General features: G+C 40.0%; 2 protein-coding genes across 2 annotated transcripts; both read left to right on the top strand.

Moving 5' to 3' along the window:
- Positions 1–265: 265 nt before the first annotated feature.
- On the top strand, positions 266–4,692 carry HOXB3 (homeobox B3). Its single transcript, XM_073608057.1, has 2 exons — positions 266–715; positions 2,719–4,692. The coding sequence occupies exons 1-2, from the start codon at positions 286–288 to the stop codon at positions 3,462–3,464; spliced, it is 1,176 nt and encodes a 391-aa protein (XP_073464158.1). The 5' UTR covers positions 266–285; the 3' UTR covers positions 3,465–4,692.
- Positions 4,693–7,648: 2,956 nt separating this feature from the next.
- HOXB2 (homeobox B2) lies at positions 7,649–11,532 on the top strand. Its single transcript, XM_073608058.1, has 2 exons — positions 7,649–9,244; positions 10,611–11,532. The coding sequence occupies exons 1-2, from the start codon at positions 8,881–8,883 to the stop codon at positions 11,264–11,266; spliced, it is 1,020 nt and encodes a 339-aa protein (XP_073464159.1). The 5' UTR covers positions 7,649–8,880; the 3' UTR covers positions 11,267–11,532.
- Positions 11,533–26,677: the final 15,145 nt, after the last annotated feature.

Genomic DNA, 26,677 nt, shown 5'->3' on the forward strand with positions numbered 1-26,677 from the left:
AGTAAACAAAGTATGCAATGTTTATTAATAAAATTAGCACCGATATGTGAAATGTAGAATGAGTTGTCTACATACACTTCGCTTTACATTCCTTATTTATATGCACAGTTCTTTTTGAAGTGTCGATTCTAACAGTCTCTTGTTATGTTGTGTCTTTGATCTCTTAGGTTGCCTTCAAACAATACAAGGGATATCCGTGCCAGGTGACTGTGGGGTGCCAATGTTATTCTGTAAGGGTGGGGACACCCTCCGACTAGGTGACAATACATTTTGGGGATCCGGGAGATGCAGAAAGCATCCTACTATGACAACCCCAGTCTGTTTGGAGGCTACTCGTACCAGGGAGGTGGTTTGGGTTATGAAGGACCACAGCAGGCTTTTGCAGCTTCACCCCACCTCGACAATGACTTCCAGAGGTCTTCTTGCTCCCTGCAATCCCTGGGACACAATGGGCCACTGGCCAAACCAAAAAACCTAAATGGGAGCTGTATGCGTTCCAGTCTGTCTTCTGAGCACCACCAGCCCTCTTCTCTTTCCCCCCAAGAGAACCCCACTGTTCCTCCCAATAACAATAGCAGCAGTGCCCAGTCTGGAGCCAACAAGTCCTCCTCAGTGAAAACACAGGCCTCCTGCAGTCCTGCCAACAAACAGATCTTCCCATGGATGAAAGAGTCCAGGCAAAACTCCAAGCAGAAATCCAGTCCCCCCACCACAGGTACTGGATTCCTCATTCACTTATTGCTTTCTAGTAGCAGTAACCCATGATGTGCCTCAGTGATTCAGTAATGTGTTCCATGCACCAACATCCCTTATACTGCATGTTTATTTGTGAGCATTGGAATAAGAAGTCAATTCCTTTATGAAAAATGCAACCTTGCAATTGCAGTGCAATTTATTTTCCATGTGCATTAGCCAATGGCATCCAATCAGATGCTTGCTTTGTAAGATTGCTCAAACATGACTGTCTTCTGTTGTGGTACATAACAACCATATGCAGGAACAATTGCTTACTTTTCTGTTATATTCTACATGTCAGTGTTTCCCAGCCTCATTCCTCAAAGTACCCCACAACAGGCCATGTTTTGGGAATTTCTTTTAGATACCAAGCTATGAAGGAGATCCTTTAAACATGATCTGTTGAGGGTACTTAAAGACTGCACCAACATCACATATACTGCATATTTATTGGTGAGGATTGGAATAAGAAGTCAACGCCTTAAGGAAAACACAACAATGCAATTTATTTTCAAGGTGCAGTAGCTAATGGCATCCAACCAGATGCTTGCTTTATAAGATTGCTCAAGGATGATTGCCCTCTTCAATGGTTTATGTTGCAGTACATAACAACTATATGCAAAAACAATTGCTCTCCTTTCTGCCATATTCTATGTCAGTGTTTCCCAGCCTCATTCCTCAAGTACCCCCAACAGGCCATATTTTGGGAATTTCTTTTAGATAAAATACCAAGCCATGAAGGAAATCATTAAAACATGATCTGTTGAGGGTACTTAAAGACTGCACCAACATCACTTATTCTGCATATTTATTGGTGAGGATTGGAATAAGAAGTCAACTTCTTTAGGAAAATAACCTTGCAATGTATTGTCTACGTGCTGTAGCCAATGGCATCCAACCAAATGCTTGCTTTCTAAGATTGCTCAAAGATGTTAGTCTTCTTCAGTGGTCTATGTTGTAGTACATAATGACCATATGCAGAAACAATTGCTCTCCTTTCTGTCATATTATATGTCAGTGTTTCCCAGCCTCATTCCTTAAGTACCCCCAACAGGCCATGGAATTTCTTTTAGATAAAATACCAAGCCATGAAGGAGATCCATAAAACATGATCTGTTGAGGGTACTTGAAGACTACACCAACACTCCCTATACTGCATATTTTTTGTTGATGATTGGAATAAGAAGTCAACTCCTTGAGGAAAAAACAACCTTGCAATTTCTTTTCCAGGTGCAGTAGCCAATGGCATCCAACTAGATACTTGCTTTCTAAGATTGCTCAAAGATGATTGTCTTCTTCAGTGGTCTATGTTGTAGTACATAACAACCATATGCAGAAACAATTGCTCTGCTTTCTGTTATATGCTAAGGCTGGCCATACAGAATACAATTTTCTTGTGCTAGTTTCCTTTAGATTTACCAAAACCATATAATATAAGGTCAAACCTAAACACTTTAAATTTGTATGCAATCTGGCAGGCCCTTGCACCACATACTTGGATGGAAAATCTAAAGGACACTGAACAAGAAAATTGTATAATGTATGGCCAGTCTAAGTCAGTGTTTCCCAGCCTCATTCCTCAAGTACCCCCAACAGGCCATGTTTTGGGAATTACTTTTAGATAAAATAACAAAACAAATGAAGGAGATCCTGAAAACATGATCTGTTGAGGGTGCTTGAAGACTGAGATTGGAAACCAGTATTCGATGTAATACCTGAGGCAATTTTTTTACTGTGTTTTTATCTGTGCAGAAATAATAATTTAATCATAGATTAAAGGTCATGAAGCAACTGTCTACATTGCTTGATCAAATCTCCATAAACCAGGGCAGCTTTGGGGAGCAGAGCTCTTAATAAATGCCAGGCTTATGAAATGCAGGCTAATGCAGGGAAGACCAGATAGAAGCAGTGGCTAAGAGAATTTATTATGAAATCATGCTTTCAATTTCTGAGTGTAGTAATTATCTTTTATTTCATTTGAAGCGGCAGAGAGCTGCAGTGGTGACAAGAGCCCCCCGGGTTCCTCTGCCTCCAAGAGAGCACGCACGGCCTACACCAGCGCACAGCTTGTGGAACTGGAGAAGGAGTTTCACTTCAATCGTTATTTGTGTCGACCAAGGAGGGTGGAAATGGCAAATCTGCTGAACCTCAGCGAAAGGCAGATAAAGATTTGGTTCCAGAACCGCAGGATGAAGTACAAGAAAGATCAAAAGATAAAAGGGATGTCTTCATCCTCTGGAGGACCTTCACCCACCAGCACTCCACCCTTGAGCATGCAGTCCTCTGCAGGTTTCTTGGGATCCATGCATTCAATGACTGCTAACTTTGAGACCCCTTCACCACCTCCCTTTAATAACAAACCCCACCAAAATGCCTACTATCAGACCCCTGTAAAAGGTTGTCCTTCCCAGCAGAAGTATGGAAACACTGCTCCAGAATATGACCATCATGGCCTACAAGGAAATGGGAGTAGTTATGTATCTCCTAATATGCAAGGGAGCCCAGTGTATGTTGGGGGGAACTATGTGGATTCAGTGTCAGCACAAGGCCCTTCTCTGTATGGTTTGAACCACCTTGCACACCAGACCAACAATATTGACTACAGTGGAGCTCCACCCATGCCAACTAACCAGCATCATGCACCTTGTGAACCCCATCCAACCTACACAGAGCTCTCTTCACATCATCAGGGAAGGATCCAAGAAGCTCCTAAATTGACCCACTTGTGAAGAAGAAATCAGCATTACCTAGAAAAGAAATATGTTGGCAGACTAAGGGGCACTGAGCTAAGGCACTGCCTCAGAACATACAGAAGCATTTGTGTTGATGTCTTATTTTTTAAATGTGTTTAAATTTGTTGTATTTTATTACAGACTGAAGGTATACAGGATTCTTGCTGCATTGTAATTTAAACCCATCTTATCAACACAAGTGCTTCTCAGGGCTGTATTTTGGTCGTAGAAGTACCTGTTATTATCTTAAATGGTATATAATAGGCTCATAAGATTGACGTTTATTATCACCCATCCAGTTAAAAAGCCTTTCAATTGAAAAATAAAGTATCACAGCCACTTCCAAGTCTTCTGTAGGATTTGATATAAAGTCCCAGTGGTCACAGACAAAAATGTAAGCACAATGTTGATCTCAACTGTGTTTATTTTATTTGACTGTGATCTGTACATTAAAATAGAATATGAGAATTGTTACATTTCTGTGGTAGGTGCCTAGGCATTGAGATACAAAGGGGTTGCTGACTACATTTTCTAGATAATTGCCATTGATGTCACTTCTCTGTGAAGGTTAGGCACCTGAGTAATCTTTGCTCTTTCGTCTTAACATGAATACAGGGTATATAGTATAGGATCTACTATACTAGGAGATGTCTACTCACCAATCTAAGCACAGTGAATTCTGCTCAGTGTTTGCTAAGCTACCTGTGTGGACATCTCTCTTGCACTTCGAGTTTACAAAGGGTGAGAGCAGCCTAGGGCCCAACTCACTCAAACCTGGAGCCTTCCAGGCTTGTGTGGTCATGTGTAGAGATTATTTATTAATGCTGCTTATGAAAGCCGGTCGAAACAATAATTTTTTCCTTTTTTTGTATTATTTATCCAGCATATTAATGTATTTATGATAATTAAGGAAATTGTACTTTTTTGGTATTTTCTTGTTCTAAAGTTTGTGTTTCCCTGTCATTGTACAATAATGCCTATTTAATTCTAGTATTTTAGAAAAAAAATGTTAGTTTGTTTTCTTGTTATAATGGATAATGTAACTAGTCCTACTGGAGGTATGGAAAAACCCATCCAACAGTTATTGTCTAGCCATGAATAGGGAGGCTGCACAACACCCTCTGGAGATCTCTTTGTTCCTTGTAGGTAATTTTTCCTTTTTTATTTTTTTTTAAGTTGCCTGTTGGAAAAAAAAATCATGGAATAAACTTTGTGTTATAAAACATTCCTGTGTATTAGTGTAGTTGTGGGGACAAGAGTTGGATCACTCCTCACCAGCCAGCTTGCTTTAATTCTAGATATGTTTGTACTGAAGAATGTCAATATTTGCTCTTAATTATTAGACTGCCTGTATGAAATCACTGCAGGTTGGTCTGTTTGTTGTATGCCCAGGATTGTACAAAGAAACCCCAGAATTGTGTCTACTGCTGGCTATGTATCTGAGTAAACGTTCTGCTTGTTTGAATATTCTCCAGCAAAAGACAAACACAAGGGGAGAGAAATGAGAGAGCAGATAGCTACAAATTACACAAACCAGTAGCTTAGAGGGAAAATAAATACCAAAGATACATGTGTATTTTGCTAAAGGTAATACACTTTCAAGCCCGTTTCAGCTTCAGTTGCCTAATCAGGATAAATGAATGACTGTATTATTTATTTATTTTTTACTATTCCATATAATAATAATATTTATGATTATTATTAATAATAATAATAATAATAATAATAATAATAATAATAATAATAATAATATCCCTCAACATATATAGGTGTTGAAAGAAAAGTCAGTTTCACAAAACTGGTCTACTTGTTCTTCACTAAATTTTCCATGAAGAGTAAATACATATTTACCTGCTTGATGGGTATCATCCACTTGTTCTAGAACATACTTATTTGTAAATTTATGGAATTTATAATATCACATAATGGGGGTTATTTACTAAAACTTCATGGTGCAAAATGTGGTGCAGCTCTGCATAGAAACCAATCAGCTTCCAGGTTTTATTGTGAAAGCTTAACCGAACAAGCTGAAGTTAAAAGCTGATTGGCTAGCATTCACAGCTGCACCAGATTCTGGGTGCACCAATTATATTAAGTCTACCCCTGTGAAACAACATATTTAAAAAAAAAAAAAAAACATGGTGTAGAGGAAAGCACAGAACAGGGTTAACTCAAAAGTCTGCTTTTATTATTTGAACCATGGAACTGCGGGCCCAGATGAGTTAAAAAGATTGATGTAGTAGTAGAGGCCCCACAATGGAAATCAAGAGTTGCAAAAAAAAAAAAAAAAAAAGGATACAGAGAAACACACCAATGTGTAAAATGAAAGGACAGGAATGAAAGAAAGTGAGGGTTATACATTACAAAGAATCTCTATGATATGAATATTCACAAGGCGTTAAAGGGGAGGGCTTAAGGAAAATGATATCCCTTTCTCCTCTTGAAATGACTGCATCCAATGTGCAAAAAAAATACATTTAGGCAGCATAAATAACGTACAGTGAGGCAAGAATATTTATAGCAGATAAAACGTTTAATTAGTAGCAGTGTGAAACATAAGATCAAAGCTCATTCATTTAAAATGTGAACAAATTATCATGTTTGCTTAAAATACAAAAAATGTGTCTTGTACACTCTCCCATATAGGGGGGGAAAAACGATCTAATAGCTCTTGCTTGCTTCAGAACTCATTAATCTGCAATCCTCAAGCAGTACAGACACACACGAGTCTGTACATTAAATTACATCTCTTTGCTCCTGGCTATGTTATAAAAGAACATTGGAATAAGCAGCACTGCTCAGGAGAACCTCATGAGCTCATACTGAAGCTGTGTCTAAGAGAAGTGCAGGCTACAATAGAACAGACGCCATCTTTTTTTTTGTTCAGAAAATGGCGAGTTATGGAGGAAGTCAGGCAGATGGTTCAGTTCAGCTTTGTTTTCACAAAACCTTTCATGTGCAAGAATTCCCAAATCCTGATTTATCTTTACGAGAGAAACCTACATAGCAAGGGTGATCTGCATTAGGGCTGAATGTACAACAAATCAGAATAAAGATCTTGTTTTTTTTTTTTTTTTTTTGTTGAAATCTCAGGTTTTGTGAAAATAAGGATCCATATCCTTCTTGTGCAAATAGTATTATTTTTATAATCATAAAAACCACACTCATTTTACATCAAAATATCTCAAAGAAAGAAAGAAAGATTAAAGAGAAATAAAGGGAAGTGGAAAGAGGTGTAATAAATAGTGAGAGAGAGGAAGAGGGGCAGAGAAAATGAAAGAAGAAGAGAGAAAGAAGGGGGAGAGAGTGAATGATAGAGAAAGGAATAAAGAGGTGTAATTAGGAGAGTAAGAGAAATAAAGATACAGAGCAAGACAGACAGAAAAAAAAATAAAGAGGGAGGAAGGAAGGAAGGAAGGAAGGAAGGAAGGAAGGAAGGAAGGAAGGAAGGAAGGAAGGAAGGAAGAAAGAAAGAAAGAAAGAAAGAAAGAAAGAAAGAAAGAAAGAAAGAAAGAAAGAAAGAAAGAAAGAAAGAAAGAAAGAAAGGTGAGAAGAGGTGTATAAATAGTGAGAAAGAATAAAAGTGAGAGAAAGAGAGACAAATGAAAATGAAAGGGGAAGAGAGTAAGAGAATTAAAGATATAGACAGAAAAAATGAAAGAGGGAGAGAAAGAAAGAAAGAAAGAAAGAAAGAAAGAAAGAAAGAAAGAAAGAAAGAAAGAAAGAAAGAAAGAAAGAAAATCTTCACATAATAAATAATTCAATCAATTAATAAATCTTCCCAAAATAAATCTTTCATGAGCTAATCACATACTGATGAAATAAGTAACCAGAAATTTGCTCTAGTTGGCTAAAGTGACTAAAGTGAAAATTAACAAAATGTATTGTTTGAAGATGCTCAACTTCTTCATTACATCATTATATATAGAATATTCTTTATTACCAAGCTCATTATATATAGAGATCTAGATCTAGATCTCTCTCTATATATATAAAACACGTATTATTGTGCAATAACATACATTTATTGTTACAAAATGTATGTTGGTGTTGTAAGCTAATTCTACAATAAACAGATATGTATAGTGAACATGCAGACCCATATATACATATATGCATACATATATAAATAAATAAAGAAGGGCTCTGTTCCTTCTTGTTGCCTTTGCTAGCTACACAGTGACATTAACCCTTCATGTCTATGTATCATCTCTTACCTCGCATTTTAAGTAACACCAAATGAAATAAACAGGCTGCCAGCCTACCCCACCCCCCCAAACCGAGTAAAAAAAAAATCCATGGCATTTTCCACTAGGTTCTGTAGCAGAAAAAATCCAGGAGGCCAAGATTTTCTGTCTTGCTCTACAGTGCAAAAAAACAACAACAAAAAAAAACAAGGAAATGTCGTTTGGGACACTTTAGCAAAATTTTTGCTGCAATAAAGCTGTTGGAGTAAAGAAAAATGTCCTCTGTGGTTACAATGGTCCCAGAAAAGTCCTCTTGTTTTTGTCCCCTCTCCATCCACACTGATCATTGCTGGGACTGTGCCTTGCTCTACACCCACCACCCACGCAGATTTTTATCAGACAAAAGTTTCCACGAGCAGCCCAGCAGCTTGCTGATCACAACCCCCAGACACTTGGAAGGAGTCAGGCTTTCTCTTTTTTTTTCTGGTGACTTTGTGCCCCAGTTTAGCTGTTGGACACATTTCCCGTTTGTGGAGTCCTCGGCTTCCCATAGTCATAAAGGGAGGAATTCTTAGTTGACACTGCCCCTCCACCCCAGAGATTGATCACTCTTCTCTTGTGATGTGGCTCAGGAATCATCCCTGTTACTCAGCAGCCTCTCCATAAGGATTTATTCTGGAGTTTCACTAAGTGATCCTGGAAAGCAACAACTGGGCTCCAGATGACCCCAAATGTCATCTTCTGTGATCATGGATGGAGTACCTTCTCTCTCCCCATTAAACCTTCCTATCCTGCTTCACAGCTGCTTCTGCTCTGGTCATCCTCTGTAATCATGGCTGGAGTACATTCTCTCTCCCCATCCTATGGTGCCTATCCTGGTGTTCTCATTGCATCTGCTTTGGTCATCCTCAGTAACCCCCTTCCTACCGCTTTCTCTTCTATACATTGCCAACTAGTACATGCAGCATTTTTTGGGGGGGAAGTCCCCCATACATTTATAAGAATTAATTCGCAGTGATAATGCACTCTTTTTCAGCAGGCCTGTTATCCCTATTGGTCAGCTGCAGTCACGTGACCAGGAATTGGCTGCAAGTCGCCCAGTCTTCAGTTTAATACATCAGGGTCCCCATACGCCTGATTTATCAGCAATATACAATAATAGGGCCTCGGGATTATTGGGATCCTAATATTTCCTTTTCCCACCCCTAGGCTGGCCAGGGGAAGCCATGAATTTTGAATTTGAGAGGGAGATCGGGTTCATCAACAGCCAGCCATCGCTAGCAGAGTGCCTGACGTCCTTCCCTGCTGTCCTGGAGACATTTCAAACTTCATCAATCAAGGGCTCGACATTAATTCCTCCTCCTTTTGAACAAACCATCCCCAGCTTGAATCCGGGCTCCGGTGGCCAGCCGAGGACTAGGAGCCAAAAACGGACAGATAATGGCCTGCTCCAGCAGCCTAGCCAGCAGCCTGGCCATTTGGCTACTGAGTTCCCCTGGATGAAGGAAAAAAAATCAGGCAAGAAGAGCAACCAAGGATCCCCACCAGCTCCCCTATCAACGCCTGAGTCTGCAGGGGGGTCACCAGCAGGTCTGTCCTGGGGTCCATCATTCAGGGATTATGGGGGTCCATCCATTTATTTTAATAATGATATCAGTCACTGGGTTCTTATTGTTTCTGCATCTTGGTCGGTTCATGGGTCCATCATTTCATTTCAATAATATTAGTGTGTTCTTATTGTTCCTGAATCTTGGTAGGCTCATAAGTCCATCATTTTATTCCAATAATATTAGTGTGTTCTTATTGTTCCTGGATCTTGGTGGGTTTATGAGCCCATCGTTTTATTTTAATAAGTATATAGTCAATTATTGTTCCTGGATCTTGGTGGGCTCATAAGTCCATCATTTTATTTTATAATAATATAGTCAATGTGTTCTTATTGCTCCTGGATCTTGGTGGGCTCATAAGTCCATCATTTTATTATAATAATTACATAGTCAATATGTTGTTATTGTTTCTGGATCTTGGTGGGCTCCTGAGTCTATTTTTTATTTTAATAACGATATAGTCGACTATGTTCTTATAGCTCTTGAATCTTTGGGAGGTCCATCATTTTATTTAAATTATTATATAGTCGATTTGTTCTTACTGTTCCTGGATCTTGTTCACGTCCACGTTTATTTTTAAAAATTATATAGTTAATGTGTTCTTATAGTTCTTGGATCTTGAGGAGGTTCATGTGTACATCATTTTATTTCAGTAACGATATCGTCACTGTTTACATAGTGTTTCTGGATCTTGAGGGGTTCATGGGTCCATCATTTCTTTTTAATAATTATATTAGTCGTGTTTTTTTTTTTTTTGTTCATGGATCTTGGTGTGTCTATCATTTTATTTTATTAATTATATAGCCACTGTTTTCTTATTGTTTCTGGATCTTGGGGTTTCATGGGTTCATCATTTCATTTAATAATGATAATAGTCATTGTATTTTATTGTTCCTGGATCTTGGTGGATTAATCTTTTCATTTTAACAATTATGTAGTCATGTCCTTACTGATTCTGGATCCTTGCATCTATCACAGTAAAAGAGGACCTGCAGTGGTGCATTGTTCCTGCATGCAATGTAATACTGTAAAGGGGGTATCTTTTTTTTTTTTTTGTCAAGAAGGAATATGGGGGCGGTGGGTGTTCACATTTCTGATAAAAATAAATGGCAGTCAGATAAAAGTAACACGTTAACCTGCTCGGGATTATTTATGACTATTCTGATCTGTGTCACAATACAATTTGTAATCGAGTTTCCTGGCTAAAGTTAACCCCGATGTTGCCAGAGCCATCCATATAGCCTTGCATCCTCCTTGTTGGCTGCCCTCCAGCAGCAGAAGGGTTAATTGGTTAGCTAAGAAATGGCTGTGTGTGCCTAGATTTATAACGTAAGCGATTGCTTTTGCAGAACCGACAGGAATCCAGGACTCCAACAGCAGCAATAGGAGGCTGAGGACAGCCTACACCAACACCCAACTGCTGGAGCTGGAGAAGGAATTCCACTTCAATAAGTACCTCTGCAGACCCAGGAGAGTGGAGATAGCTGCTCTGCTAGATCTCACCGAGAGACAGGTTAAAGTTTGGTTCCAGAACCGCAGGATGAAGCACAAGAGACAGACTCAGCAAAAAGACCAACAGGATGGGGACCTGAGTTTCTCCAACTTGGAAGATTGCGACCCCATAGAGGATGGAGATGAGAGCCCAGCCTACCACCAAGGACTAGATGCCAATGACTCTTTGATGGAGTCAGACCACTACAAGCCTGAGATTCCCAAGTTGCCCATCAGTCAACAGCTTCCTTCAGGCAAGGAATCCACATCCAGAAGCCCCCTCTACCCAACACCCACCAGTGAGACTGAGCCCAGTGCAGAGGTGGGTAGCATGGACAATGTCCTCTCTGAAAGCCAGGACAATTTATTGTCAGAGCTGACTTTATTCCCGTCAGACTCCTGCCTACACATTTCAGAGGGTTCCCTCAATAGTCCTGTCCACTTCTCACAAGAAGATATCGACTTTCTCACTAGCACACTTTGCAGCAAGGATCTCCACAATTTAGAATTTTAATATCCGCATTTTTCTCATTATTTTTCTTGCAGAGTATTCACCTTCAGCGTACGAGGGTATTATTTATACTATTTATTATATTTATTGATCCACCGCCAGCTATTAAATTAAATTCATGTTTTTTTTTTTGTTTTTTTTTTGTACTTTAGTTGTCGATTAGAACCATTCAGGGGGAAGAAACAAATCAGTTGATTTGAACATTATTCTAGCGATGTCTCAGGAATCAAAAATATTCGTTTAGATTTACGTAGATATTCTAAGTCTTATGTTTTATATATATATATATATATATATATATATATATATATATATATATATATATATATATTTTTTTTTTTTTTTTTTTCCTCAGTATTTATTTTTAATTTATTAGTTATTTGATAATAATTTAATGGTTCTTATTTTCACAAAGTTGTCTTTATAATAATTCGTGTGCAAAACTTTACCATGTTAATAAAAATTAAAATCTGATCCCGTTTTTTTTTTAATTTATGCTTCAATTATACTTTTTTATTATTAATTTTAAAACCACTAGGATAGATATATCTAATACATGATCGTTGCATTTTTTTAAATTAAATTCTGACAAGAGAAAGTGCAAAACACATTCGAATCGAAGCCAATGGAATGCATGATCCTTGGATTTTTTTTTTCTTTTGTAATTAAATTCTGACATGAGAATGTGATAACCCATACAGAATACTTGATTTTTGCCATTATATTTTGACATGAGAGTGCAAAACTCATAATATAATTTAAAAATATAATATATCCTTGGACCACACATATAGAATACATAATTTCTGTGATTACATTTTGACATGAGAATGTGCAAAACACATAACATAATTTAAAAATACAGAATACGTGATTGTTGGATTTTTAGTTAAAATTAAACTCTGACATGAGAAAATGCTAAACAAATTTTAGAATGTAAGTATATAAAATACATGATTATTGGATTTTTTCTTTTTTTGTCATTAACATTTGACACAAGAATGTGCAAGGCACATTATAGAATTTAAAAAACAATCTAAATTACATACTCCTTGGATATTTTTATAAAATAAATTCTGGCATGAGAATGTGCAAAACACATAATAGAATTAAAAAAAAAACATAATAGATAAAAAAAAAATAGAACACATGATCCTTGGATATTTTTATAAAATAAATTCTGGCATAAGAATGTGCAAAACACATAATGGAATTAAAAAAACACACATAATATCATAAATAAAAAATATAGAATACATGATCCTTGGATATTTTTATAAAATAAATTCTGGCATGAGAATGTGCAAAACACATAATATAATTTAAAAAACACATCATAGAATTCAACCAAATATATGCATAGAATATATGATCCTTGGATATTTTTATAACTAAAACCTGGCCTGGAGAATGTGCAAAACACATATTTAGAATGTAGGAATATAGAATATTTGATTCTTGATTTTTTTAAATTACATTTTGAAAATGTGAATAAGCAAAACACATTTGAAAATCTAAGTATATAAAATACATGGTCCCTCGATTTCTTTTTATATTGAATTCTGACATGAGTATGTGCAGAACACAGAACTATATAAACTACATGATACTTGGATTTCTTTAAATGAATTTCTGAAATGAGAATTTGCAAAACATATTTTAGAATCTAAGTAAAGATAATGCATGATAGGTTTTTTATTTTTACGTTCTGATATAAGAATGTGTACATTTTGTATGTAAATAAATTAATTTAGTTTATATGTATCCTATTGCTGCCTATAGGGAAGTAATATATTTTATTTTTAGGTGCCCATCATACTGAGTTCAGGCTTTTTTTTTCTGTTTGTTTGTATAATTGAAGGTTGCAATGCTAATTGCTACAAAGAAAATGTGATTCTCAATGGCATGAAACAATGTAACATTTCCCAGATACACTTTTTCCAATAGAAGGATGTAAATGCATATAGCCATAGGAAGGCCTGAAGTTGTCTTTGAACATATGGATAATATTAGTGTTTTTGGACCCAGCAGGAGGAGAAGGCATTTTCTAAAGGCCCTCAAAATGGCGCTGCTAGAATAGGAGAGACAATGAGATCTGCCATGCACACACCCACACACAGCTCCAGCACAGATCTACTAAGCAGACACAGGGAAAAAAAAAAATCATGGCTTTTGTCATAAAAGTCAAAGCCTAGCCAAATAGAGGAGCGCAGGATGGGAAGTTTGTCTTATTGGGGACGTTTATCAGTCAAGGGGGACAATCTCCTTTCTTTAGAGGGTCCAGCTTAGTCGGTATGGGATGCATTGTAAACCAGAATCTACACAACATCTGTGCATCAAATATTAATAGCCTGCAAATTCTCCCCTTGAGACCCATTTTACCGTCCGGATATACACAAGTCTCATGTAAAATGTTTATATTATGGAGGAATTGGGGCATTCGGATCTATTCGGATCTCACATAAATTATATTGATGGATTTAACTCCAGTGTCCATATATCATGGAGCTCAGCTGGTTACATTACCAGGCCTGCCTTGGAAAACTGGAGCTTTGTTAACCACTCAGCAACCTGGCAAGCCTTTTACCTTACATGTTTGAGAGCTTCATGGAGGAATCATTATCTGGAAAAGCAGGTTTTCTATAGGCCATGTGTTCCCTTGGGGGGTTGATTTCTATCTGCTATCTAATCAAAGAGAAAAATATGTTGTAAGCTCACCATACACTTTACAATCTTTGTACAATCAACTATTTTCTTGACAGAAACTATGTAAAACCATCCAATCATCTTGTACCCAATCAGACAGGCCCTTGTCCTCCGTAGATCTAAAAGAGATTGTACAGGCGACCATGCACTATACAATCTAGCTGTACAATTTTTATGCAATCAACTTTTTTATTGACAAGAACCATGCCACATGAGGATCTATTTAAACCGGGGATATGCAGTTAGCGGACCTCCAGCTGTTGCAGAACTACAAGTCCCATGAGGCAAAGCAAGACTTTGACAGCCACAAGCATGACACCCAGAGGCAGAGGCATGATGGGACTTGTAGTTTTGCAACAGATGGAGGTCCGCTAATTGCATATCCCTGATTTAAACCATCCAATCAAATTGTATGCAATCAGGCAGACCCGTGTACTACATGGTTCTGAGGCTAGGTTCACATTGCTGCGTGTCAGGAATGCGTGCAATTTTCCAGCATGCAGAAAAACGCTGCAATTTAGCAGTCCTGTGGTGATGCCAATAAAGTGATTCTAAAGGCTGGCCATACACTATACAATTTTCTTGTACAATTTTTCCTTTAGATTTACCAAAACCTAATAATAGGAGTTCAAACCTAAACACTTTCAATTTGTATGCAATCAGACAGGTCCTTGGACTACTTAATTGAAGGTAAATCTAAAGAAAATTGTATAATGTATGGCCAGCCTTACATGTTATACTTAACTACTCTGTGCAATTGTTTTGCACAGACCAGCCCCTCCCCATCTTCTGGGGTCCGTCACAGATGCAAGTACTTCTGGTCCATTCCTGTGCCCCCATAGCAAACCACATGCTCTGAGGACCAGGGCTGGGACAAAGAGTGGGCAGGAGGGGGCGGCTGTGTTATCATGTGGGGGGTGGGGGAGGAATTTGGGGGTTGTTCTAGGAGGGGCAATTTTGATGTGTGTGTTAGAAGTGGTGATTTGAAGGGATGTGTGCTGAGATGGGGGAAGAGGATTTGTGCTAGGAGGGGGGATTTGGGGGGTCTGTGCTAGAAGAGGTGATATGGTAGAGGGGGAGGCGATTTATGCTAGTAGGGATGATTGGGAAACATTTGTGCTAGGAGGGGGCAATGAGGGAGGGATTTTTGCTGGGAGGGGGATTCAGAATGGGGGGATGTGTACTTGGAGGGGAAATTTGAGGGTTAGAGGATTTGTGCTAGGAGGAGTGATTTTTTTTGAGGGGGGGGGGTTGTGCGGGGGGTCTTGGGGAGAGAGAGGATTCGAGCTTGCGGGGAGCATTGATTTGTGCTGGGGGAGGATAAATTATGCTTGAGGTGTAAGCATGCCGATCAGTGCTCAATTTTTTTTTAGGGTGGGGGGGGGGGATTTTTGCTGATGTATAATGCTCATACAGTTTGGGGAGGTGCAGTTTGGCATGTTCGCCCTGGGCTCTAGATGACCTTGTCCCGGCACTGCTGGGGACACTCGTGCGTGCTCGCTCTTGAGCTGGCTCTACGTGTCCATTGACACATAGAGTGCGGCTCTGCCCCACCCCCGCTCTCTCCCTCACTGGTTATGATTAACAGCAGCAGGAACCAATGGCTCCCATTGCTGCCTCCTTCTCCAATGTGGAGTGTGAGAGCCAAGAGAGTTGCTCCTCTTGTACACATCGCTGATCGAGATTGGGCTCAGGTAAGTATTGGAGGGGAGGGGGAGGAGCTGCATGAAGAAGGGTTTTAACCTTAAAGTGTTAATAAACCCGCAACAGTAAAATCAGTGTGTATATGCAGCATAGCATGCTGGTTATACTCACTGTGGAACCTAAAGGATGAATCCTCGGCATTGTGTAAAAAGGATGTTTGAACATGTCTTCCCTGATCCTCCCCTTCTTCCACTGAACCCAATCCATCTCCATATAGCACAGACCCTTGGGGACAAGCTGCACATGCTCAGTTTGGTGTGTATTGCTAGAAAGTTTTTTTTTTTTTTGTTTGGGGAAGGGTGCATGTGATCAGCACAGGGCCAATCAGCACTGTCCAGACAGAGGGTCAGGGGTCATGCAGCCTCATAGGACAATCAGGGGAGAATGAAAACTCCTACAAGCTTTAACCAGACACTGATAGAAGTCACAAGACTGCTATATACTGCTGATGAGAAAAGGTATTTAGCAGTTTATATCCCTTTCATGACTAAGCCTATTTCTGACATTTGTTGCTTAAATCCGTATATTTTGCTAGAAAATTACTTAGAGCCCCCCAGACATTATATAGATGTTTTTAGCAGAGACCCTAGAGAATAAAATGGCGATCGTTGCAATATTTTATGTCACACTGTATTTGCGCAGTGGTCTTTAAAAGGAATTTTTTAGGAAAAAAAAAACACTTTCATGAATTAAAAAAAAAAACTAAACAGTAAAGTTACCCCAATTTTTTTCTATAATCTGAAAGATGATGTTACGCCGAGTAAATAGATACTCAACATTTCATGCTTTGAAATTGCGCACACTCGTGGAATGGCGACAAACTAAGGTACCTAAAAATCTCCATAGGCAGCGCTTTTTAAAAAAATAACAGTTACCAGGTTAGAGTTACAGAGGAGGTCTAGTGCTAGAATTATTGCTCTCGCTCTGACGATCGTTGTTGATACCTCACATGTGTGATTTGAACAACGTTTACATATGCGGGCACGACTTACGTGTGCATTTTCTTTGCTGCTCGAGCTCGCGGGGACGGGGGCGCTTTAAAAAATTATAATTTTTTTTCTTATTTATTTTATTTATTTTTATTTTTTTACATTGTCGCTTTAAAAAAAAAAAATGTGATCACTTTTATTGCTGTCACAAGGAATGTAAACATCCCTTGTGACAGTAATAGGTGGTGACAGGTGCTTTTTGTGGGGGGATCGGAGATCTAAAAGACCCCAAATCCCTCCTTTGCACTTCAAAGTATGCGCAAATTGGCAGCTGAGTAAACCGGAAGTGACGTCATGACGTCACTTCCGTGTTTACAGAAAGAAGACTGTAAACATATATATGTCTACATATATATATGACCCTGGCACATTGATCTTCCTGCCAGCACAGTGCAAGAGGAGTGCGTAAGCACTTCACATATGGCAAAGCCGGTAAGAGGGAGATCTTTCCTATCTTCCTGCTGGTACACAGAGTGATAATGCTAATGCACATGGGGTGAACAGGGTGTGCCCAGGCACATCCGGCACACCCTGTGTGCACACCTATGACTGGAATGCATTAAAGCTTATCTCCGGGCCAGAGTTCCCATGCAGTGGGGCTTTGCCCGGATGGAATACCATTCATCCAATCATAAGTTATCCATGGTATCTACATTTCCTCCAGGCTACCTCATAACCCAATTGATGGAAATACAAGCAAGTTTATGATGGAATCATTGCAGTGTTGCCGATTGATGCAAAACGAATGTTTATTTTCCACCCTGGTCGATTGAATCTGTTTAATCAAATCCAATCTAAAATGAGTCTAAATTGACTGGACGGGAAGTTATGGCTATTTGATCTGATTCAATTTTTTAAACAAATTGCACATTGATCGGATGATAACATCAAGGTGTGTAAAGCCACCAATAAATCCACCAACAACTATGTAATGTAGGCCTAGTGTGATTAAATATAAATGGAAGCAGTTGTTTAGGTTTGACCTCATTACACAGTTTTGGTAAATTTTGGCAATTGTACAATTGGATTGTAGTGTGTATGGTCACCCTAAAGCATGTAAACTTTGATGAAAATTGTGTGCTCATTGTGTGTGTGTGTTGGGAGGGAAGAGGGGTGATAATAGTAGATATAAGGGGGCTGATTTACTAAAAGAGTTAAGAATCTTCACTCAGAAATTGTGTAAATTTTCACCTAAATGATCCAATCGTGTTAAAAGCGAATTCCTGTTCACTTTGAATCCCCATTACTGCAGATGTTTTTCACATGATTGGAGACTAGAAGTGAACATTCAACATTTTTTTCAGTTAAAAATCTTAACTCCTTCAGCAACTCAGCCCAGTATAATGAATTTAGATTTTTCTGAGAGTTAACCATTTGAAGACCAGAACTTTTTCTGACATTCGCTGTTTACCTGTAAAAATCTGAATTTTTTGCTAGAAAATGACTTAGAACCCCCAAACAATATATATATATATATATATATATATATATATATATATAATTTTTATTTATTTATTTCAGTGCTATCAATTTACGCAGCGCTTTACATATACATTTTACATTCACATCAGTCCCTACCCTCAAGGAGTTTACAATCTAAGGTCCCTAACTCACATTCATACATACTAGGGCCAATTTAGACAGGATCCAATTAACCTACCAGCATGTCTTTGAAGTGTGGGAGGAAACCGGAGTACCCGGAGAAAACCCATGCAGGCACAGGGAGAACATGCAAACTCCAGGCAGGTAGTGTCGTGGTTGGGATTCGAACCAGTGACCCTTCTTACTGCTAGGCGAAAGTGCTATCCACTACATATACTATATATATATATATATATATATATATATATATATATATATATATTTTTTAGCAGGGACCTAAAGAATAAAATGGCTGTCATTGCAATATTTTATGTCACTCTGTAATTACGCAGTGGTCTTTATTTTTTATTTTTTTCGTAATTGACAATTTTTAAGCAGAGGTTCACACAAAAATTGAACCTCCGCTTTTTGGAACCCCCCCCCGGCGTCACATTTGACACCCTTCAGGGGGGTGGGGGGTGCAGATACCTGTCTAATGCCCCGTACACATGGTCGGATTTTCCGATGGAAAATGTCCGATCGGAGCGTGTTGTCGGAAATTCCGACCGTGTGTGGGCTCCATCGGACATTTTCCATCGGATTTTCCGACACACAAAGTTGGAGAGCAGGAGATAAAATTTTCCGACAACAAAATCCGTTGTCAGAAATTCCGATCGTGTGTACACAAATCCGACGGACAAAGTGCCACGCATGCTCAGAATAAATAAAGAGATGAAAGCTATTGGCCACTGCCCCGTTTATAGTCCCGACGTACGTGTTTTACGTCACCGCGTTTAGAACGATCGGATTTTCCGACAACTTTGTGTGACCGTGTGTATGCAAGACAAGTTTGAGCCAACATCCGTCGGAAAAAATCCTAGGATTTTGTTGTTGGAATGTCCAAACAAAGTCCGAACGTGTGTACGGGGCATAAGACAGGTACTTGCACCCACTTCCGGCATAGACTCCCACGGGAGTCTATGCCTCTTCCCGTCCCCACCGCGCTGTCTGCTGGAACACACACGGGTGTGCAGTAGGGAACCGGGAAGTGAAGCCGCAGCGTTTCACTTCCTGATTCCCTTACAGAGAAGGGCGGCGGCAGCACCCGAGGACCGAGGGACGGTATGGTCTCGGGTGCCGACATCGCTGGACCCTGGGACAGGTGAGTGTACTTATTTTAAAAGTCAGCAGCTGCAGTATTTGTAGCTGCTGACTTTTAATTTTTTTTTTCGCGGAACTCCCTCTTTAAGGTTTAAAAGTTACAATGCAAGAACACAAAACACAAAAACGGGAGGGGGGGGGGGAGTAGTGGGATAAAACAAACAGAGAAGGGGAGAGGGGGTGGGAAATAAGAAAGCATCAGCAGACATCCATAGGTAGCGTGAGTGCATCCTACAATTATCAAACATAAGGCTTAGCTGGTTGACCAACCAGGGTTGAGGCTCGGCTCTAAGAGAGGGTGTGCCTAATACAGTGGCAGTACCTATAGACCTATGGTGTCCTTTTATGAAAGTGCGGTAAAATATCGCTTTTCAGTTCTCAGGCATTCTCAGAGGAGATCGCTCTCCTCTGAGTGCCTGTTTATGAAAGTGTGTAGATCGCTTCTCATGTTGAGTTGAGGAGCGATCTACAAACGCCGGGAACTCCTGAGAATGGCTCCTCTCACTGTAATCTCGCGTGATATAGCGGGATTACAGTATGAGGAACCATAAAATACAAAGTGTAACACAAATCAGCACACATTATTCCCCAACATATTAATAAAATAATAAAGTTAAATTCCCCCTACACAATATACATTAACCTAATTATAAAAAAAACATTGTTTTTATCAATATTTAAAGATCATACATGTCCCTATTAAAATGTGAATGGTGTATAGTAAATGAATGTAATGCACATATGTAATGCAGCTATACACCATTCATATAAATGCAAAATACATTTATAATCATTAAAAAAATAATTTTAATAAAGTATACAAGTATAAATATTTATTAATAAATTAAAATAAAATATATTTCATAATTGATAAACATAAAAATTGATAAACTGGTGCAATGCGAGAACACTGCGAATCCACTGCGGGTTCCCGCATCGCACCGACTCGCATGTCAGTTCACACTGCCATATGCGAATCGCTGGGGAGTGTCAATACATTGTTAAGGACACCCCCAGTTCAGCTTGCATATCGCACTGCGAACTGACAGTCCGGACATGCGATCCGATTCTGGTCCGAACAGAAAAAAGGGTCCTGTGCGTGTTTGCACCGAATGCAGTGCGATATCAGCCATACTACCTGTACAGCTGATATCGCAACGCACAGACATCGCATGTAATGTGAAATGGCAGTGTGCTGCGAATTACATGCGATGCCTGTGCGATGTCCGGCATCGCACAAGTGTGAACTGGGCCTAAAAGTTAACACCCCCAAATCAGTTTGCATATCGCAGTGTGATCTGCAAACTCGGACAGTAAACCCATGCGATCCGATTCTGCTGTGGACCAAAAAAAAGGGTCCTGTAAGAGTTTGGTCCGAGTGCAATGCAAATTTAGCAATACTATCTGTATGGCTGAAATCGCATTGCACAGAGATCGGATGTGATTTTGCACTGCAGTGCGGTGCGAATCACATCCGATCTCGGACACCGCAGCAGTGGGAACTGGCCCTAAATCATATTGCATTTGCACCAAAATGGTACAGGACCCTTTATTTGGTCTGCACTGGAATCGGATCGCATGGGTGTGAACACCCATGCGATCCGATTCCTGCACCATTACATAGTTCGCACTGCGATCTGTGAAATGATCTGGGGGTGTCATTAACTTTACATTGACACCCGCAGTGGTGCGCAGATGTCAATGTAGGTGCGATGTGAAAACCCACTTAGGAATCACGCTGGTTCACACATCGCACAAGTGTGAACCCAGCCAGAGACGTGAACATCTAAAAAAAAATATATACATATATCTATATATATCTATAGATATATCTATATATAGATATATCTATAGATATATATCTATAGATATATCTATAGATATATATCTATAGATATATATATATATCTATAGATATAGAGCTATATAGCTATCTATATCTATATATATATATTATATATATATATATATATATATATATGTAAAAATATATATAATAGATGTATCTATATATAGATATATCTATAGATAGATATAGTCTAATTATGTCAATAAATATCTATCTATCTATCTATCTATCTATCTATCTATCTATCTATCTATCTATATATATATATATATATATATATATATATATATATATATATATATATATATAGATATAGATATATACATATCTATATCTATATATATATATAGATATATACATATCTATATCTATATATATATCTATATATATAGATATATATATATATCTATATATATAGATATATATATATATATACACACACTATAAATTTCACCAGTTTCAGGCTTCTCACTCTGATTCTCCACTTCTGAAATGGTGAATCAGAAAGTGAGAATTCTGTCATAGATCGCCAGTGAGGTGCTGAGATCGCACCTTCATAAACTGGCCGTTTCTGTGAAGTCAGTTACAAATTCTCACTGTGCTGAGATAATCAGCGGAGAACATGTTCTCCACTAATTATCTCAGTTTCAACTGGTAATGAGCTGAGATCAGCGGTGAGACTCGGGATCGCTGCTGATCTCAGTTTCATAAAAGGACACCTACATGCAGGTCCCGGTCATCAATTAAACATACCTTGAGGAAGAAAATGTTTCTGTAAATGCATAGACTGTACTTCTAAAACAAAAAAAAACAAAAAGAAAAAGAAAGGGGGATAGTAAAAAAGAAAGAAAGAGGAGGAAAAGTGTAGAGGGTAGTAATTCCAACCATCCAGACTCGTCACTCGAGGATCCTGCGCTGACGCAGACGTGGACCCCGTGGAGTGGAGAAGGGGGGTGCCCCAAGCAATCAAGGGGGTTCCACCCGGAGATACCAGCTCTCCCATATTGCTTTGTGACTGGCCAGCGATCTTCTAGTCGGGCCGACATAGACTCCATGAGCTCTACATCTTTAATTCTGGCGTAGAGATTTGAGAGAGTTGGGGGCGTGTCGATTCTTCCAGTGTAATGCCACTAAGCACCTTGCCGCCATGAGGATATGTGTGGCGAGCTTTTTTGCTAGTCCGGGGAGATTGGGAGGGAGAAGATCCAGTAGGAACAGCTTAGGGGAGAGGGGGACACCCACCTCCAACAGCCGATGGAGAAGGCCCCGCATCAAGCTCCAGTAGAGCTGGAGAATTGATCAGCTCCAGTAAATATGGAATAGTGTGCCTCGGTCACGATGACACCTCCAACAGTGGTCCGAGGCCGATGGGTATATGGCGTGTAAGCGAGAGGGTGTTAGGTACCAACCGTAAAGCACCTTATAAGTGTTTTCTTTGTAAAGAGTACATATAGAATTTTTGGCTGCACAGGACCATACAGCTCTCCATTTTGCAGGGGAGAGTTCCTCCCCGAGGTTTTCTTCCCACTTGCGCATGTAGCTATGTTTCCCCAAGGAGAGTCTGTCACTTGAGTTTAGAATTTTGTAGATATCCGAGGTCAGACCTCTCTGTGAGGGACCTGAAAGGACCACTCTCTCAAATGGGGAAAGCATGGAGAACTGTAGTGTCGGGGCGATAGTGAGGGCATAATGCCGTATCTGAAGGTACCCGAAGGGAGCAGTATTGGGGAGGTCGTGCTTGGCTCTAAGTTGGTCAAAGGGTAATAATACCCTGGTTACTGGGTTTACTAGATGTTCGAAGTGAAAAAGATTTTTCTGTAACCAGGGATAAATCATCTGGTAGGTTAAACTATTGGGTAATTTAGGGTTATAGAGAAAGGCTGTGACTAAGGAGGCCTCAGATTGGAGGGCATTAACACGGTTCAGTTGTTTCCAGATGGAGATTCATAGTATGTAGAAGAGAGGTGGAGGGGACCTCGGCGTTTGGGTTCCACAGTAAGTTGTTCGGGTGTATGGGGGCTATCCACAATTTATCTATTTGGGTCCATCTATTGTAGGCCGGGAGGGTGGCCCAGGATGCGATTTCTCTCAACTGGGTAGCATAGTAATAGCAAAGGAGGTTTGGGAAGGCCAGACCACCCTCGTTCCGGGAGGCATAGAGTATCGAGCGAGCAGCGCGGTGTCGTTTGTAGTTCCATGTGAAGTTTAAGAGATCAGTCTGGAGTTTCCTAAGTTGAACTAGCGGGATGGGAACTGTGAGGGTCATAAAGCAATACAGTATTTTAGGCAATATGGTCATTTTGATTGCGCAGTGGTCTTTCAAATGCAATTGTTTTGGAAATAATACATTTTAACCACTTGCCGACCGCCGCATGAACATTTACGTTGGCAGAATGGCACGGCTGGGCAAATGGGCCTACAGGTACATCCCTTTGAATTTGCCGCCGTGTGTGTTCACGTGCGCGCCGGCGGTGGCATGCGTGTGACCCTGCCGGGAGCTCCGTGAGTCGGATCGCGGGTCCCGTGGACTCGATCGCCGCGGGGATACCCGCGATCGTCTCACGGAGCTGAAGAACGGGGAGATGCTAATGTAAACAAGCATCTCCCCGTTCTGCCTAGTGACACTGACACTGATCATAGCTCCCTGCGATCAGCCTACCCCCCTAACCCTAACAGTTATAAACACTCCCCTAGGACACACTTAACCCCTCCCTAGCCCCCTAGTGGTTAAGCCCTTCACTGCCAGTGTTATTTTTACAGTAATCAGTGCAATTTTATAGCACTGATAAAAAAATGACAATGGTCCCAAAAATGTGCCAAAAGTGTCCAATGTGTCCGCCATAATGTCGTAGTCCCGATAAAAATCGCAGATCGCCGCCATTACTAGTAAAAAAAAATTATTAATAAAAATGCCATAAAACTAACCCCTATTTTGTAGACACTATAACTTTTGTGCAAACCAAGCAATAAACGCTTATTGCGATTATTTTTACCAAAAATATGTAGAAGAATACATATCGGCTTAAACTGAGGAAAAAAATCGTTTTTTTATATATTTTTTGGGGATATTTATTATTGCAAAAAGTTAAAAATATTGTGTTTTTTTCCAAAATTGTCGCTATATTTTTGTTTATAGCGCAAAAAAAAAAAACCGCAGAGGTGATCAAATACTACCAAAAGAAAGCTCTATTTGTGGGAAAAAAAGGACGTCAATTTTGTTTGGGAGCCACGTCGCACGACCGAGCAATTGTCAGTTAAAGCGACGCAGTGCCGAATTGCAAAAAGTGCTCTGGTCTTTGGCCAGCGAAATGGTCCGGGGCTTAAGTGGTTGATGAATTGAAAAAAAAGTTAACCCAATTTTGTATAATTGTATAATGTGGAAGATGATGTCACGCTGAGTAAATAGATACCTAACATGTTACGATTTAAAATTGCGCAGGCTCGTGGAAGTGGCGACAAACTACGGTACTTAAAAATCTCCATAGGCGACGCTTTAAAACTTTTTACAGGTTTTACAGGTTACCTGTTTAGAGTTACAGAGGAGGTCTAGAATTATTGCCCTCACATCGTTTACATATGTGGGCACGATTTACGTATGCGAGCTCGGAGGGATGGGGCGCTTTAATTTTACAGTTTTCCTCCTATTTATTTTACTTTTTGTCTTTTATTTTTATACTGTCCCGTTATTTTTTGATCACTTTTATTCCTATTATTCCTATTATTTATTCCTATTACAAGGAATGTAAACATCTATTGTAATAGAAATAATCATGACAGGTTCTCTTAATTGAGATATCTGGGGTAAAAAAGACCACAGATCCCTCATTTACCCTTAAAAAAAAAAAAAACATCTCTGTAAGCCCGAGAACAGGAAGTGACATCAGAGGGCAGGACTTCCTGCCTAGCCACGGGCCGCATCGGATCGCTTCCGGGCTTACCGACATCTCCGACATGGTAAGCTTGGAAATGCCTGGGAAGTGACGGGAGGGGGGCACCTCTCCCACCACTTATAAAAGTGATCTTGCAGTGAATCCGCAGCTGGGATCACTTTTATCGGAAAGCCAAAAGATACAGGGGTCATGGCAGCTAGCTTCTGCCATAACCCCCGTATTTAACATCAAAGTAACGAAGTATATTTACAGTTAGGTGGTCGGCAAGTGGCTAAATTACAACTGATGTCCCCAAAATGTGAAGACATTTGACGATTAAAGCAGGGATGAGAAACTTAGAGATTTAGTAGTAAAAGCAGCACACTGTACACACATAGTTAGGCACACATTTTACCCCTTGATCGCCCTAGATCAGAGGCGTGACTAGAACCTTCAGGGCCCCGGTGCAAGAAACCATGAAGAACCCCTGACCGGGGCAATTCCCACTGATCCCGGGGCCCTTTACTCCCATCGTGAGGCCCTTTATTATGGTCCCGCAGTGGGCCACCATCCTGCCACCTTGGGTCCCCCTCCCACGGTGGTGGAACACCAGAGCCCAGTTGCCCAGTACCTTTGCGACCCTGGTAGTGTCAGTAGTTTTTTATTTTTGTTGTTCTATTTTTTTTACCATTTAATTTATTTACAATTTTGTTTTTTATTCTTCTATGCATATTTCTTAGGGGCTTTGGTGAAATATCAGGGGTCTAAACAGAGTCAGCGATTGGTACCGATCACTGACTATTCATTAAGCCAAGGAAGGGGCCGGTAAATGACACATTTACCGGCTCCTTCCCTGCTCTCTATCCTGAAAGATCCCCCGTAGCAGCCAGTGGGAGGTGGGAGGGGGAAACCTGGCAGCATTGCAGGGGTATGGCTAGGAAAGTAAATAGGAGCCCAGGGCAACAGGACAGCCATAGGGAGGTGGCGGGAGCGGTATGAGGAGGAACCGATGCCCTCCATTTCCCTCCTGCAGCTGCCGAATGGGGGAGGAGAAGTGGGCATTCAGCATCTACATGGAGGGATCGTTTCCTCTCAACTCCTGTCCTCAGGACCCACTAACAGGCCAGATTTTAAGTATTACCTTGGGGATATGCAAACTAGAATACTGCATTCACTGAGCAGCAAATTATATCACCTGTGATGTATTATAGTTATCTTGCAAACCTGGCCTGTTAGTGGGTCTTGAGGACAGGAGTTGAGAACCACTGATCTACATGCCGTCAACTCCCTCCTATCTACGCATACTGGGTGCCGCGCGGACCCCCTGGAGCATGGGGTTGGGTCGCAATGGCGACCCCTGCGACCCATGTATGTATGCCCCTGCCCTAGATGTTAACCTCTAGACATGTGCGATTAGTTTCGTACGAATCGAAAATTCATACAAATTTACGTAAATTCGTACATTCGGGAGGATCCGAAATACGAATTGCTATGCTTCCGAATTTTGTACGAAATACGATATTTCGTTTACAAATTTCGGATTCGAATTCCTAAC

The sequence above is a fragment of the Aquarana catesbeiana genome, linkage group LG12 (assembly GCF_042186555.1).
Source record: "Aquarana catesbeiana isolate 2022-GZ linkage group LG12, ASM4218655v1, whole genome shotgun sequence".
Classification (NCBI taxonomy): Eukaryota; Metazoa; Chordata; class Amphibia; order Anura; family Ranidae; genus Aquarana; species Aquarana catesbeiana.